Raw genomic sequence first — 16,757 nt, 5'->3', positions numbered from 1 at the left:
TCCCTGGGAGATTCTGATGAGTAACCACCTCTGAGGACCACTGGATTATAATATGCCAGCCACTAAGTTTGTTTTATCTTCATGCAAGTCAAACAAATTAGCTGTTAATATTTCTATATTATAGGTGAGAAAACTGGAGTCCGGAGGTGCTAAGTAACTTTCCCAAGTTACTTACTTGCCAGTAGTAAGTGGCAAAGTCAGAATTCTTCTCCTGGCCAGTCTGACCCTAAGGACTGTAGTCTTCCCGCTCTGCTCCATTCTCTCCCACACTGTGGGCAGAAAGAGCTGCTTTTGGAGCTTTGGGTATTGGGGAGTCTTCGCTGTTCCCTTGTACCTTTCCTTCTCTGTGTGTCAGCTGTGCCAAGATTCAGGAAAGTTGCCAAAGTTTGTATATTAAATTTTTTTTTTCAGTTGCAAGTAATGAAAAGCAAGTGAGAAAGTTGAAGAGTGTCTTGAAGTTGAGCAACTCGAGGCACAGTTGTGCCTTATGAATGGCTTGGAACTGGGAGGAGGGGCTCTCATGACCTCCCCCAGTCTTATCTCTGCTTCTTTGTGCCCATCTGTTCTCTCCTTCCTCCTGTTCTGCTCCCTGTCCCCACAACTACTTTCTCTACTTCTCTGATCCAGAGTTATTCATTCAACAAGTATTTATTAAGCTCCTACAGTAGGCAAGGGCAGTTATGCACTATTATAGGCCTAGGAGGTACAGCAGTAAGCAAGACAGAGTCCCTCCCATCATGGAGCTTGTCTGGGAGACAACAAACATAGTATGCCAAAATGGGGTAAGTGGTAGAGAGAAGCATATCCCCCATCTAAGAGGGATCAGGAATGTTAGGCAGGGGATTTTGCTGTTGTATGTATGATGATCAGGGAAGATCTCATTAGGAAGGTGAAGGAGTGAGCCAAGCAGATTCTGGGAGATGAGTGTCCTAAGACGAGGGAACAGCAAGTGCATAGGTTCTGTAGCAGACGTGTGCCCAGTAGATTCAAGGAATAGCAAGGAAGGATGCCTGTTGGTTGAAGAAGAGTGAGTGAGAGAAGGAGTGGGGCCAGAGAAGTAAGCAGTGGGAGATGTAATCATGGATGATCTTTGTTAGGAATTTAATTTTTACTCTGGGTAAGCTGATTTGATCAGAGTAGTGATGTGATATGTGACTTACGTTTTTTCCCTCAGCTTAATTTCCTTTAAAACAGCTGTTTATTATAGAAAATTTCAAACAAATACAAAAGTAGAGAGAATGGTGTCATGAACCCCCACATTCCTGTCACCCAGCTTCAGCAGGTATCAACATGTGTCTGGGCTTGTGTCATTTATACATTCACCTGCCCTCTGCTCCCAGATTATTTTAAAGCAAATCCCGGCTATTGTATAATGCCTAAATACTTACATATTTTTTTAACATGTTAGAAAACTGCAGTACTGCTATTCTCCAAAAAATTGGCAGGAATTCTTTAATATTATTAATATTAATATGATCCCCATTTCATTTGTTCATGTCTAGATCTAAGGTCCACACATTCTTTTGTGTAACATGTCTCATTTCCTTTTTAATCTATTGATTCTCCTTCACTTTTTCATTCTTGTAATTTATTTGTTGAAAATACTGGGTCATTTGTCCTGTAGAATTTCCTACATTCTGGATTTTGCTAATCGTATCCCCATAGTCTCATTTATTGTGTTCCTCTGTCCTTTTTATTTCCTATAAACTGGTGGTTGGATCTAGAAAATTGCTTAGATTGAAGTTGACTTTTGGTAAGAATACTTTGTACATTCTGATCTGTATTTCCTATTGCATCTTTTCAGGAAACATGAAATGTCTTCTTGTGTTTTGTGATAAGATTAATGGAATCAAATGTTATCCGTCCATTACTAAATTACTCCTGTTAGCTTTTCATCTGATGGTTTTAGTGGCCATTGATGAGCATTACCTAGATTCATGATCTCGTTACAATTTGCAAAACAGCGATTTTTGATTTTATCAGTCTTTCTTCATTTATTAACTTGTTTTATATAAAGAAGGATTTTCCCTAATCTACTATTTGGCTATCCTCAGATATAGTCCCTACAAGAAAGGCAGGATAAATCCTTGATTCTTTATCTTCAGAATGAAGATTTTTTTCCCTAGCATCCTGTGTAGATGACCAGTGAGGATTTTTCCCCATTGTATCATTATGAACTCATGGGTTTTTAAGCAAAATTTATATTTTTCAATTCATTTCAGTTACTCTTTTTTGATGCTAAAATTGTCCCTTTGTATAGTGAGTTCTGTCACACTTGCTTCTAAGTTCTTTTGACACAATTCCAGTAATCTTTCATAGCTTCCTTGCTTTCTTGTTTGATGAGATGTTTTGGGCTCATCTTATACATTTTCTCCCCCAAATCTGGAATCAGACATTTCTCCAAGGAGTCTTGATTCTTTTTAGTGGTAAATGGCATTGAGACCATAACTGAGCCCTAGGGGTGCTCACTGGATTGATTTTTTTTTTTTTCCCTTGTAGGCCTTTTCAGTGAGTAGAGCTTTAAAAAAAAAAATGGAATTGTTAAGAGGAAACACATTGTGAGTTAATGCAGATAATTCCAATTCAAATTTAGGAATACAGAATGTTTACTTAACTTTTTGATTTTATGTTTACATATCTTTTCTCATGCCGAGAATCTTGGTTCCAGAATAAAAATACCAAATCCATTACTAACAATATGATTAGTGAAAACAGTTAAAGATCTTTTTTTTTTTTATCTTTTTGATATGTTCCATTAGGGACTATACAAATTGCTTTGTGATAAAGTTACTTTAAATAATCCCTCTCTTTGTGTTTAAACTGCCAACTTAATATTACACTTAGGTTCATTTATCTCATTTTACTTTTATTTTTAGCATAATTATACAAAACATTTACATGGTTCTAAAGTTGGATGCATAAAGCAAGATATAATCAGAGAAATCTAGCTTTAGCCCTTCTATTAGATAGTCATTTTAAAAAAGGTTTTGGATTTTCTGTCCACTTATAACTATATATAAGCATATTTACATTCATATCCCCCTCTTTTAAAATTAAAGATAGCATACTACACCCTATTTTATGCAACACTTAGCAACATAGCCTGAGAATTACTCTGGAGCAATATATAGGTAGGTTTCATGGTGTGGATATGCCATAATTTAGCCAACCAGTCCCTTGTTGAGGGACATTTGATAGTTTTCAGGCCTTTGCTGTTGGTTTTCTTCGGTATTGCCAAATTCCCCTCCATTGAGGTTTTGATATTTTCCATTCCCTCTGGTAATGTGTAGTGTGTCTATTTCCTCATAGCCTCAAACTTAGATTTTTGCCAATCTGATAGATGGGGAATGGTATCATAGTGTAGTTTTAATTTGCATGTCTCTTATTGTGAATGTGGTTGAGCATCTTTCCATCTGTTTAAGAGCAATTTGAATTTCTCTTTTTCTGTGGCTATTATAGATTTTTTTCTCCATTTGTTGGTCAGTGTTTTCTCTACTTTTAGAATCTTTATATATTAGGAAGTTTCTGTTTTTATGTGATCACATGTATCAATTTTCTTCTTATTCTGAAGTTTGTAGCTTGTATTTTAAAAGACTCATTGGCTGCTCTGTTGGGAAGAGATAGTGGTCTGGTTTGGGGTGAGGGAGGCAAGGGCAGAAACAAGAGCAGCTTGAAATTTGTGGTAATAATCAAGCTTTGGTAGCTGTGAACGTGGTTCTGGATATCTTCTAAAGTTTCTGTTGATAGATAGGGTGTGAGAGAAACAGAAAAGTGGGATGACACCCAAGTTTTTTGCCTAACAGAATTGAGTTGCCGTTAACTGAGAAGATGATTGTGGGAGGAGCAGGTTTCCGGGAAGATCAAGAGTTCAGTTATAGGCATGTAAAGTTTCAGATACTTACTGGACATCCAAGTGGAGGTGTGAAATAGAAGGTTGAATATGTGAGTCTATAATTTTAGGGCGTGTTTAGGTCTAAGAATAATCATTTGGAAGTTATCATCATGTAGAGGATATTTATTTAGGTTTCCTCCTTTTATTTATTTATTTTTTAAATTGAAGTATGCTTTATGTGTATTGAAACGTATGGGTATTAAATGTACAGTTTGATGACTTTTGGCAAACATACACACCTGTATAACCAGCGTCCGAATCAAGTACAGAGCATTTCTATACCCCAGAAAGTTCTCTCATGCCCCTTTCTGGTTAGTCTACTCCCAAGAGGCAATCATTGTTCTGATTTTTATCACCACAGTTTATTTTTGCCTCTTGTAGAATGGTATTTAAAATCGTAAGACTGGATAGGATCACTGAGGCTGTGAATGCAGATGGAGAAAAGCAGTCTACCTTGGGAAATGCCAAAGATTTGAGGGGGAAAGGAGGAATCAGCAAGTAGACTGAGAAGAAGAGTAGCCTGAAAAATAGGATGAGAATCAGATAGAGAAGAGACCTGATCACTAAGCGAAAAAATTTATTTCAAACAGGAAGGAGTGAAATGTCAGTTGCTGTAGAATGAGGATTAAAAATTGATCAATAGATTTATTTAGCAACAGGAGCATCATTGGTGACTTCAGCGAAAGCTGCTTTGGTGAAGTGGTGAAGTCTGAATGCCTGAGTGGAGTGGGTTTGAGTGAACGAGAAGAGAGAGATAGGACAGTAAGAATATAGACAACCATTCTGAGGAGCAGAAAAGTAGGGTAGTAACTGAAAAGAAGCATGGGAGTACGGAAGGATTTTTTTCTTTTTTAATAAGCAGTACTTCAGTATCTGCATGCTAATTTGACTGACCCAGTGAGAGAGGAAAATGGAAGCGAGATGAGAGAATTGCTTGATTGATGCCCTTGAGTTGGCAAGAGTGGATGAGATCTAGTGCATAAAGGAGGGATTGGTCTGACAGGGGCATAGGCAGTTTGTCCAGGTTGTTACAGGAGGGAAGGTAGGTAGACGCGCAGGTGAGAGCATGCAAAAGTCCTCTTTTGGTCATTTCTATTTCTCCTGGATGTAGGAAGCAAAGGAGGAAGAGGGAAAATGTTATATATTGAGGAGAGAGGTCTGAGTGTGAATTAGTCTGAGAATGGAAGAGTTAGTACATCACCACTTCACACTTAACCCTACTGATAACCTGATAACAGTAGAGTGACTTCAATAAGTTACTTATGTTTGCTACACATCACTTTCTTCATGGAGCTATTAGTGCCCTATCTCTTAGGATCCTTGTAAGGACAAGCTGAGAAGACACCTCGCATTGTTCGTGGCTCCCAGTAGGTCTTTTGTTTTTGTTTTTTCTCCTAGTAGGTATTTAATAGAGGATCATTCCTTTCCAAAGTGTAGCAATAAAATTGCTGATAGATTACAGGTGGAGCAGTATTTCCAATATTTAAAATACCACTTTAATATAATAGTAATTTAAAACTGTTTCAAATATGCTTTAATCTGTTGATATTAATATGTAATTAACAGATATTAATCTGTTGATTACATGTACTTATATATTCATAATCTGAATTGGATAGTCAGGCGCCACATTTTAAAAAATAATTTGATCCTTTTTGCCCAGTTTGCCTCTTAAATCTATAGGGACTCATTTGATAAATTTGCCCCAGTAGTATGTCGAAAATAATTTTGTCACCATTTTTAAAAGTTCTAAGTGACTATTTCAGAGTTATGTTTGATCTCAGTGGAATGGGTTGGACTTATTTATTGCACATTTTAAGATCTAAGATTGATTTATTTAAACATTTAAGTATAGAAATTTTCTAACATTCACAAAAATAAAACTTATAATGAATCCCCAGGTACTTATCATCCAGCTGTCACCTTAAATGGCATTCACATTAATATAGAAAATTAAATGATCTTTGAGAAGGTATGGAACTAACTTGTCTTGGTTCACTAATGAATAAAAGCTAAAGGTTCTGATTTAATAATAACTTAATCTGAATTCCTTCAATCATTATTTTATTCATTGATTCATGCAACAAAATTTATTGAAGGTCTACTTTGTTTATTAGTGCCTAATGGCTAAGAGCCTTAGCTGGGTGCAAATCTTGGCTCTGCGACTTACTGGCTGTGTGGCCTAAGGCTAATCGAAATATCCTAGCTTCCGTTTCCACATCAACAAAATTGAGCTGATGCTAGTATCTACCTCATAAGCTTGTTATGAGGCTCAGATGAGGTACACTGGCTTGCTCAATAAATGTCAGCTACTGTTACTCACCTCACCTTTGTCATCCAGTTTAAAATCGCATATTAGAGCCAGGAAAGATCTTCTAGATTATCTAGTTTGATAAGCCCAGAGAGGTTTAGTGAATTGTCCAGTATCACACATCTGTTAGTGGCAAAGCCACACCAAAGCTCAGGTCTCACAGCTGTAAATGTTCTTCTTACTGAATGGCTGTTCTTTTGGTTTATCTGACCTCTGCCCTCTTCTTTAAACCCTAGTCCTTCTAAATTGACAGACCTGACCTACATGTTTTCCAGCTCTCTGCGTTTTCAATGCATGGACATATAAATGTATGTGAGGCTTTCTGCACATGTCAGACCTGAACATGTCCTTGGACACTCTTTTCTTAAGATTCCAAGGAAGACTTTTTAGGGAAGGTGAGCAGGCTGTCTCTCTGTGTTGTAATCACAAAGATGTTTTTATCACCCTCTTGTATCACAGCCCAGGAGTTAAAGTCACTGTTTGAAAAAAAGTCACTCAAAGAGAAACCTCCAAATTCTGGAAAGCAGTCAATATTATCTGTACGCCTGGAGCAGTGCCCTCTGCAGCTGAATAACCCCTTTAACGAGTATTCCAAATTTGATGGCAAGGTAAGTAAACCTGAAACTTTAATGGAATTGTTGTTGGTAGTATTATTTATTAGATTTAGGGTTTCAAAAGATACTCATTAAATATAGAATATCACTCACATTTCCTAAGACTGAGGATGTAAAGAGGTCTGGATTGGGGCTTAATGTTGTTTCCACAGTAATGTGTTTGGGAGGATTAAGACAAAAGAGCCCTGAGATGTGTGTGTGTATGCTCTTCTGTTTTATCTCCTAAGTGTACTTGAGGGTTCGGGTTAGTTGGGTTATGATGAATCAAGGTCCAACTGTTGGGAAAACCTTGAAAGTGGTTCTAGGAGACAGTTTGCATTGTCTTGTCTAAGTCTGTATTATAACTCCAGAAATTGTGGAGGTTAGAGCTTCATTTCAGAATTCTAGGCTTTGCATGTCAGTATTTTTTTTTATAGCAGATCTTGTTTGACACTTGCTATTCAGAATGACTTAATTTTTTCCTATTTGTTGTAACGATTTGCAGTTGTAAGATTAAAGTGTGTATTTCCTTTTAAGGAAAATGGCCACAAGTTTAGGTGCGGCCTCTTCCCTCATTCCCTGCCATTCTGTGTCTCTGTGCTGCGCTGAGCCAGGCTTCTTTCAGGAGACAGTAGCAGTTGATTTTTCTATTTATTGCCATTATGTTTGTTATCTGGCAGTGGTGTGAGGGTGCTGAGGGTGCTTAATGCCTGGAGGGGTTGTGTGCAATTTGTCTTATTTCAACACCATCGCAATTAATAAATATACAGTTCTTTACTTATGCTTGCATTTTTCATATTCGAGTTCTGGTTATGTGCTGGTTCTGTCGGTTGTCATATGTGAGCAAGGAGATGTTTTCTCTTTGAAACACTTACCTCTTACAGTTCAGCGTGTTTCCATATACGGCCATTGGCACATGAGGTTATTGATGTTAGCCAGGAAGGAGAACAAGACTAGAAGCAAAATGCATAAATAACACAAAGATCCTAATACACTAGGGAGTTTCCTCCAAAAAAATGCCTGAAATCACTTCTAGTAAATGAGAGATGTATCCACGTAAAGCTTCTCTTTAGCCTCCCTCTGCCACCTTCCCCTGTTTCTTCTTGTGGATTGTAGCAAAGAGAAGAAAGGCCCCCCTAGGGGACAGGAACGTTAGCCTCTGGAAACTGGTGAGTTGGACTGTAGGGGATTTTTTCTTGAATACTACAATTGATTCATTTAGATATGTGAGAAGTTATTACTGGGATTAGGTGACATGGCTGGAATTTATTTGCTTCTATTGCCTATCATCTCATTGTTTGAGAATGTAATTAATTGCTGGAGTAATTAAAATGATAATGCTTTGATGCCAACAAAATAGCACAGATCTTTTAAAATACTACATTCTAGGATTCTCATTATACCATTAGATTCTATTATAAGTACTTAGGTTTGGACTTGTTAGAAGGTTGTGAACTCTGCTTGTTATATATACCTAAATTCTGAAGTGCCAGGGAGAAATTAGAAAAATAAAGTAAAATCAGCCATTTCCTCAGTCACAAAGGAATTATTTTTGCTAGATGTGTGTTTACACTTAACAGCTCTCGGTGCTTTTGTCATATCAAGCCTATTTGTAATCAGCAAAGGATGTGAGCATGGCCCAGTCATCATTGCACACTGATTAAGAAAGATTTATATATCGATAAGTCTATCTTGTGATGCAATGCCATTTTTTTTATTATCCTACATATTACAATTGCTAAAACACAATTAAACCCTTGTTCTCATCTATTATTTAATATTGATGCGTTTGGCAGATATGTAATGAAAGTGGCTAATATTTGAAGGATATTGTACTGTACATATTAAATTAGTCTTTCTTTATCTTTGTGAAATGCATCAATATGATATTCAATGACATCTCAATGATTAATAGAGAATTATACTTGAGTCAAGCCTTTTTGTAACCTAGAAATTAAAATGACTATTCACATAACACCTCAAAATGATCAAATTAGCATTTTGTGATTGCATAATAATGGGATTGTAGTAGTTATAACAGCACCATGGCTGCCTCTGGAGTTAAGATCATGTCAACCCCTTGATAATAAAGCCTTTTCTGTGCGAGTCGACTTTAATAATTTCCAGATTGATTCTTCCCATAAATCATTTGACGCTCAGCACTAAATTTTTGTTACTGTTGTAACTTAAAATTATTTTATTTTTATTCAGCTCATATTTAAGAAGTGAAATGAGTGTCCTGTTTTAATGATTCACCATCTTGTCATTGAACTTCCTGCTTTTTGCTTCAAATATAAGGGGTTTTGATGTATTTTGATAGTCCTTTTTTTTTGGTAGAGGTTTGTTAAAGCCACTAAAATAAGTGCAGTTTTTTCCCTACAAATATTCACAATGCTTTTCTTGGGAATAACGCTTGCCTTATTTACATAATTAACTGAGTTGCTTAGGTCTCTTGGGCAAATGGTACATAATTGGGGAGAGAAGGGGACAGGGAAGAGTTTGGGGTCTAATTAAATATGCTAAAAAACTACTTAATTATGTATTTCCTCAAGAGACTAACTGCTGTGAAATCCTCTTTAAGATTAAACTAGTGTTGGATTTGAAAAACGGATTTTGGTTTTGGTATGGCATTACAGTTACAGTGTAGTTAAGCAGTCATCTTTAACGGTTTGTGCAAACTGGATTGTTGCTGGTTTTTGTGATTCTAAGGGTGAGCATCTCTCAGCTCTTGTGTTGAATTAAAGCAAACACTTTCAGACAGTTTTTTGGTTCCTGTATCTGGTTAATAATTTAAGTTTTAAAATCGTGGTTGGTTAATAATTTCTTGAAGGCATACAATTGGAAAGGAAAGGCTGCACTTAGGCCCATGCTTTGTTGTAATTTTGATAGTTTTTTGATTAGGTTCATTACTATGTTTATTTTTTTTTTTGGCAAATTGGCGATGCTATCTGTGATATGTTTTAGATTCATAGGTTATTAATAACTCTGTTTACTGATCATTTGAAAAAAGACCTAGGCAGATTGCTAGTGGGTTTAGGAGATGCTTAGCCTGACAAGGCAAAACTAGGCTCAGCCATCCGCCTGCATACTTTGGGCTTGTTAAAAACAGGACCCCTGGGGGGTGTGTATATATACACAAGTGGTAGAGCGCATGCCTAGCTTGCACAAGGCTCTGGGTTCAGTTCCCAGTACCTTCTCTAAAAATAAATGCATGAATAAGCCTAGTTACCTCCCCCCTCAAAAAAATAAGTAAATAAAAAATAAATTAAAAAAATAAAACAGGACCCCCGAATAGCTTCATTAACAGAACAAAACCTCTGTTTTACAGGTGAGACAATCAGAAAACTTCTGGTGCCAGTCCTTCTGATCTCATTTATGTGGGAAATGTTGAATGTGGCAAGGAGTTGCTTTGAGGCGATAAGGGAATGATAGGCAGTAAACATTTAGCACTGATTTAAGTGCCTTTGAATACATGGATTTCTGCCCTGTCTCACCACCTTTTTCAAATGAGATTTTGTTTTAAAAAATGTCTAGTCCTTTCTATTCCATACCTGTCTCTGACTTGAGAAGCTTTAGCTGGTGTGTCATCGCTATTTTGGTTAAACTGAGTTTGCAAATGTTATCATCATCAGTGGACCCTCAGAAGTTCAGATACCCATTTCCTGTCAGTACAGTTATTAATAAAGAAATGGTACTGATTATCAGTTGCGTCACCTCAGTCAGGTTTTTAACCTCTCCGAACCTTAGTTTACCTGTGAAAAGAAATCAAGAATTTGTTCCTCACAAAGCTGATGAGACCATCCAGTAGGATAAAGCACCTAGCACAATGAGAGGCAGTGTAATTTAGTCTGTAGGCAAATCTATTTTGTAGTAAGATCTGAGTTTGAATCCTAATTCCACCGCTTATGGTGTGACTTCAGGCTAGTTACTTAACCTCATGAACTCTCGTCCTCATATGTGAAATGAGATGATGATAGTATGTCTTTTGTCACGAGAATTAAGATGAGGCCTCGTGAGCCCAACATTTAGCAGAGGAAGCAGCCAGCAGATACCCGACTTCTGCCTCTTTCTCGGGTGCAGGCCAGTGATGCTGTCTCTCATATGTACGTCATCAGATTGTTGACCACATCGAGTGAGAGGAAATGTGCTCTTAAAAACCAGGAGTTAAGAATAGCATCATTAAACGAGATGTGCAGCAGACTGGATGAAGGTGGTGTGCCTTTAGAAGTCCAAGGAGTCAGTCTAGTGGGATTTTGACCTTTAACTTTAAATGGAAAGATTAAGACAAGTAATTACTTCCCTTTTTTTTTCTTCTGGCAATGGTTAGTTTTTAAACAACAGGTGAGAAGGTGGTTTGATATTAGAAATTGCTTGGCAGTTTACTTAAATGTTAGCTATCTTACTTATTTGACTTAGCTAAGTTATACTCTAAATTTAAGGAGAATATTCGCCTTGACAAGTGCTTAAAAGAGCAGAACCGGTTCTGGTTCATATAGACAACTGTGACTTTGATTGTGTTAACTTATAAGAAGGTAACCATTTCTCTGTTATAAACTGTTTTAACAAGGAAGCTGCAGAGAGCATGGGGGAAGGGATAATTCATGAGTGCTAATTGCTTGGCTGTTAATTTTCATAAGTGTTGATAGAAGCAGTTCCTTAAATTAAACTTTGTTTAAAATGTATCAGGGGAAATATTCCACAATGTCGAGCCTGAAGTGAAAATTAATATGAATGCTGTGGCAATTAACACATACTGGTTAATAGCTTTTAGCAGCATTTTGGGATGATAGTCCTTAAATACATTTTTGCATGCTGCTCTTGTTTCAGCATTGTTCCAGTCTATGTCTAGATAATTATGAACAAATGTTTTCTACAGTCATTGGCATTAAATAGCTCTCTTCAAAGAAACTCACTTAAAACTTTGCAGAAAAGCATTGAGCTACGGAGAAATGTTGGGAACTCAGAAAAGGTCAGCAAATGGAAATCGTGTAAAAGAAAATTGCCTTTATAGGAAAATGCTCCTCGTCTGAACTCGGAATATTTGCTCTTAATCACGGGAATGGTCCCCTCAAATATGTTAAGCTATTTTAGCTTCAGGATCTCTTTCCAAAAAATTATCACCTGGACTTCTTAGTGCTAATTATGTTTCTAGATACCAGCTTTTGCTTATTGCTGCCTGAGCTGAGGTGTGGCTTTGAGCCTAGGGGCTTTCTGGTCTTTAACCTTGCGGCTTTCCTCTGACCACTGCCCCCTCCAAAGCTGGCCAGCCACCCTGACCTCCCTCACCAGAGGAGGTGGCCTAGAATGAAGTTGGTCTCATTACCCCCCTTCCTTTCAATAAAAGTGCTCCTGGGGTTCACTTGCTTAGTGCCTGTTAAGAGACAAGTCTAAGAAAAGAGAGTCTAAGGTGACTCTGTATTTTGAATTAGGAGCTATGTCTCATTCTTCCATTGGCTTCCTTTTACATACCTTTTTTAATAAAGGAGAGTAAACTCCCTACATCATTTTACCAGTTACTCTCTTGGCAACTTACCTCTGTGACTGTATTTTGCTAGTCTTCCTTTCAATAGACCAGTTTTTATTGTTCTATTTGTAAAGCAAGGTATTAGATATTTACTGTCTTTTTACACACTGTGGTATACTAATAAAAAGACCAAATTCATTAATATAAAAACATCTTTTACTGAGGTTATTTCCCCTTACCATTGTACTAATGCAGTCTTTTTCCTGTTGCTTGATGCTTCACTGAAAATCCCAAGTGGAGACTTAGAGATTTTTTTTGTCTGGGTGGTATTTAAAATGAATTAAAAAGGAATCTTACAACAAAAGAAAGTATTTTCAGCATCCTACTCTGAAGTTAAATTCTCAAGACTGAGTTCTTTTTTTTTTTTTAAATTGAAGTATAGTCAGTTTACAACGTTGTGTCAATTTCTGGTGTACAGCATAATGTTTCATCATTTTTGCAGTTTGTTCTGAACCCTGCCAGTCTGTAGAGGCTTCCACTGGTTGTGGAGCCATCTTCCAGAAATTCCCGTCAGAGGTAGAATTCACCCACCACTGGCTCAGAGGCTTTTCAAAGGAAGGCAGAGTTTTGCAGTGGGGAGAACATGTTAGTCAGGCTTGGGTTAGACTTCCAGATTTGCCATTTACTTCCTGTGTGATCCTGGACAAACCACTTTGCTTCTGTAAGCCTGTTTCCATATCTATAAAATGAGGTTAATGATACTTACCATAAAATGTTGTTGTAAGGATTTAAGGAAAATTGGAGATGCACATATAGCAAAGTGCCTGGTAGGTGGCCAGTGCTGAGAGGTGTGTTAGTCTCCTTTTACCACGTTGCCGTTAATTTGCTTCATATTTAGTGAGGATCTGCGATGTACCAGGCACTGTTAAGTAGAATCTGGATACAGTAGTGAGCAAAACAGATGTCGTGTCTGACCTCATGGAACTTCTCCTCTCTTGGATGATAGATGTTATGTAAATAATCACCAAACTAAATGTAAAATTGCAGCCATAGTATAATCATAGCTAATTAATTACCAGATTCCAGGAGAGGTACTTGGGGCTTTGAGAGAGTTATCAGTAGGAGCATCTGACCTAGTCTGGGGATCAGGGATGGTTGTCCCTGTGAAGGTGACTCTTGACCTGAGAGCTGAAGGCTGCGTGAGAATTAGCTAGATGAAGGGGAGGAGAAAGGACGTACAGAAGGTCTGAGGCAAGGAGGGACTTGTCAGTTTTGAGGAACTGGAAGAAAGCTGTGTGACTGGAGACCCAAGGCAGAGGGAGATTGTGGGGCAAGGTGAAGCTGCAGGGGCAGACCAGGTAGGGCTGGCAGAAGTGTCCTGATTAACCTGAGAGTGTGGGAAAGCCCTGAACAAGTTTAAATGAGAAGATAAGGTAATCAGGTTTGTGTTTGGAAGAGATCACTGGAGCTATGATGAAGAGAATACACTTGAAAAGGGTTTGTGAGGGTAGAGAGATCAATCAAGAAACTTTTTGCAGTGGTCCAAGTAAGAGAGATAGTAACCTGGGCTTGCTTAATGGTGATGGAGGAGTGGATGAATGCAACAGATATTTATTAGGTAAAAGTGGTAGGACTTGATGATGGATAAGTTATATATCATTGTATAGGGGAGAAAGGAGTTTCCAGGTTGACTTCTTGATCAGATTCTGGCTTGAGAGACTGAACAGATGATGATACTATCCCTGAATTAGGAAGCAGCAAAAGAGGGCAGAGGATAAGGCAGAAGTTACCATCATGAGCAGCTGTTGACTGCAGATCACAGCCTGTTACCATGTCCTTGAAGACACCACCCATATCCTTTTTCAGAGGGGATGGGGTGCACCCTGCTTGTTTGGTTTGTATTTGGGGCATGTGAGGCAGTGGTCTCTGAGATGAGAGTGGGCTTGGAGCCAGGAGCCTCTTCTTTGTTTCCACTCACAGCCAACTTTGGAACCTTGGCTAAGGAGTCACCCCAGAGGTTGGTCACCTCTTCTCTGAGACATGGCTGTACTCTCAGGTGCCTAACCCAGCTCACCAGGCTGTTAAGAGGAGAAAATGAGAGAGTAGTTTTAAATGAGACAGGTGTCAGGTGTCATTTAAGAAATTATACTGATTGTGATTCTTGGAGGTTAGGGAACTAAAGAGGAAAAACATGAACATATTTTTGTAATAACGAGATTACTGTTGTAGTACTGCCTTCTTCCTGGCAAGTTAATTACCAGATTAGCAGATGAAATCTGGTTGGAATGAATATCAAGCACTGAGGTCCCAGAGAAAGTATGGGAGACAATCTATTTTTATAGGTATGGTGGGGACTGGGGATGGTGGGAGTTTATACTGGGCTTCCTCATCTGGGGCACCTCAATCTGCATGATTTGCTGTAGAGAGATTTTCTTGTCACTCAAAGTACTAGGCCCTGATTTTATTATCTTGAAGACAACTATTCAGAAAAATCAAACGACAGCCTCAGGTCACCTAGCTGGTCATAGAATCTAGGTGTTCTAATTCTTGGAAATTTTAATTTTCATTCTTAATGGCATTCATATTTATAAAATATGAAACCTGAGTCCCAGGACTGGAAGACTATATGGTAGAAAGAACACAGACATGGAATCAGAAGATGACCATACTATAGTCTGGGATAGATCACCTCCCATCTCTGACAGAGCCTCAGTTTCTGCATGTTTAGAATGAGGAACTTGGCTTAGATGATCTCTTGGATTCCTTTTGACTTTAAGGTTCCGTAGTTTTGTGATTGGGGAGGCAGCTGACATCAGTGACGTGGAGAAGGTTATAGATGGGCAAATTTGAACTCTTGAAGAGTTGATCTACGTATATGTTGCTACTTTCCTCTTTTAATTGATCATAACAAAACTGTGATAGAATGTTATCTCCATTTTACAGATAAGGAAACTGAGGCTCAGAAAGAGAAAGTGACTTGCTCAAGGTTACCCCACTAGTATGTGGCAGGGCTGGTATTCAACTTGTTTTTCCTTATTCCAGTACCAGAGCTTTCTTTCTTAGACTTTTTTACAGTCGTTGTTATGGAGGAACCAAAACATTGTTAATAACAAACATTTTTCAAAATTTAAAAGCAAAATAATTTTCCCTTTACCAGTGGACTTGAAATCTGACAAGAATGGTTTGGTTTAGATAATATCATCAATTGTATTTGTTAGGCGAGTTACTGCGTTTTGTAAGCCTCAATTTTCTTACATGTAATAAAGAAATAAGGGAGAATGGGACTGAGAAAGGGAGAAATGCTTTACACATAGAATCTAGTGTATGTCCCACAAATGCTGTTTTTACCCCCACTGGTCTTCCTGGTGTGTAAGCATGGATTAATTCATCCATGCATCCATGCATCCATGCATCCATCCACCCAGCAAACTATTTACTATGCACCCACATTGTACTGGTTCATTTCAGATGTTTATTACATACCAGCTCTGTACTAGGCACTGACAAATACCACAGGGCTAACTGCCCTGGAGGAATTCGTAGATAAGAGTGACTGTATAGCCAGCACGTAGAGGAGCCACAGTTCACGATCAGGGTTGAGCCCTGTGCTGGGGACTGTGACAGTGGTCCATGACTTCACGTGCAGATACCTGATTGAGCAGAGGAAGAGACCCATGAACAACTAACTGTAGAGTAAATGTGATGGGTACTGTGGTATAGATCGATATGGAAGACCGTGGAATTGGGAGGCAGCAATGACATTCATTCAGTTTGTTATCCTTGGTGAGTTTGTCTAAATTTTGATTGTTTCATTCCTAGAAGGCAGGGACTCAACGTTGGTCACTCTTATAATGAAGCCCAGCTTGGCACTCTCCATACATAAATGTGGAAGTTTTTTCAAATGGCAGTAATAAATTTCAAATGTCATTACACTTTGAGGCTTGCAACTACATGGCAGTATCACAAGAGCTGCGTTTTATTAATGTCTCTACTCCTTTCTGTTAAATTGAAGTTTTAACACCTAGACAAAGATACATATAAGAAAGTAAGTTTAGGAAATTTGCAAAATATGCTACTATGCAACCAAAGATTAAATTGATTTGTTATATGTGCATTTAGCTACAATTCATTTTAATTGTCTGTATGAAGTTAAAAAGTATTAGTGTCAGATAAAGATTCATCACCAGAGCGTGATTTAAGGCTGGTGCTGGAGAACGCAGGCATGTGTTCCGGCAGATGTTTGTATAAGGCGCTGTCTTTCCTGACAGCAGTTAAAAAGTATGGTTATAGTAATCAAATTGTGGTGCAGCGACTCAGAGGCTAGGGCCAGATTGAATTAAAATAGATATAAGATTTATGAATAGCAATAGCTGTGATAAAATTTCACTGCCTTCTTCAACAGGAAGGACTTTTTCCACAGTGGAAAGAAGAAAATCTAATAACCACTTTTCTAAAACTGTGGTTTTGCTGACTTTCATTTTCCCTTCCTAATTATGG

General features: G+C 38.0%; 1 protein-coding gene across 1 annotated transcript in view; it reads left to right on the top strand.

Moving 5' to 3' along the window:
* MAPKAP1 (MAPK associated protein 1) overlaps positions 1-16,757 on the top strand; it is a 210,140-nt gene that overhangs the window by 32,317 nt on the left and 161,066 nt on the right. The window contains 3 exon segments of the mRNA XM_072960125.1: positions 6,663-6,811; positions 11,624-11,644; positions 11,646-11,765. Of these exon segments, the coding sequence (XP_072816226.1) occupies positions 6,663-6,811; positions 11,624-11,644; positions 11,646-11,765 (290 nt within the window).

The sequence above is a fragment of the Vicugna pacos genome, chromosome 4 (assembly GCF_048564905.1).
Source record: "Vicugna pacos chromosome 4, VicPac4, whole genome shotgun sequence".
In the NCBI taxonomy this organism is placed as follows: Eukaryota; Metazoa; Chordata; class Mammalia; order Artiodactyla; family Camelidae; genus Vicugna; species Vicugna pacos.
Note: the sequence above shows the minus strand (reverse complement) of the source record. Positions and strands in the feature narration are given on the sequence as shown.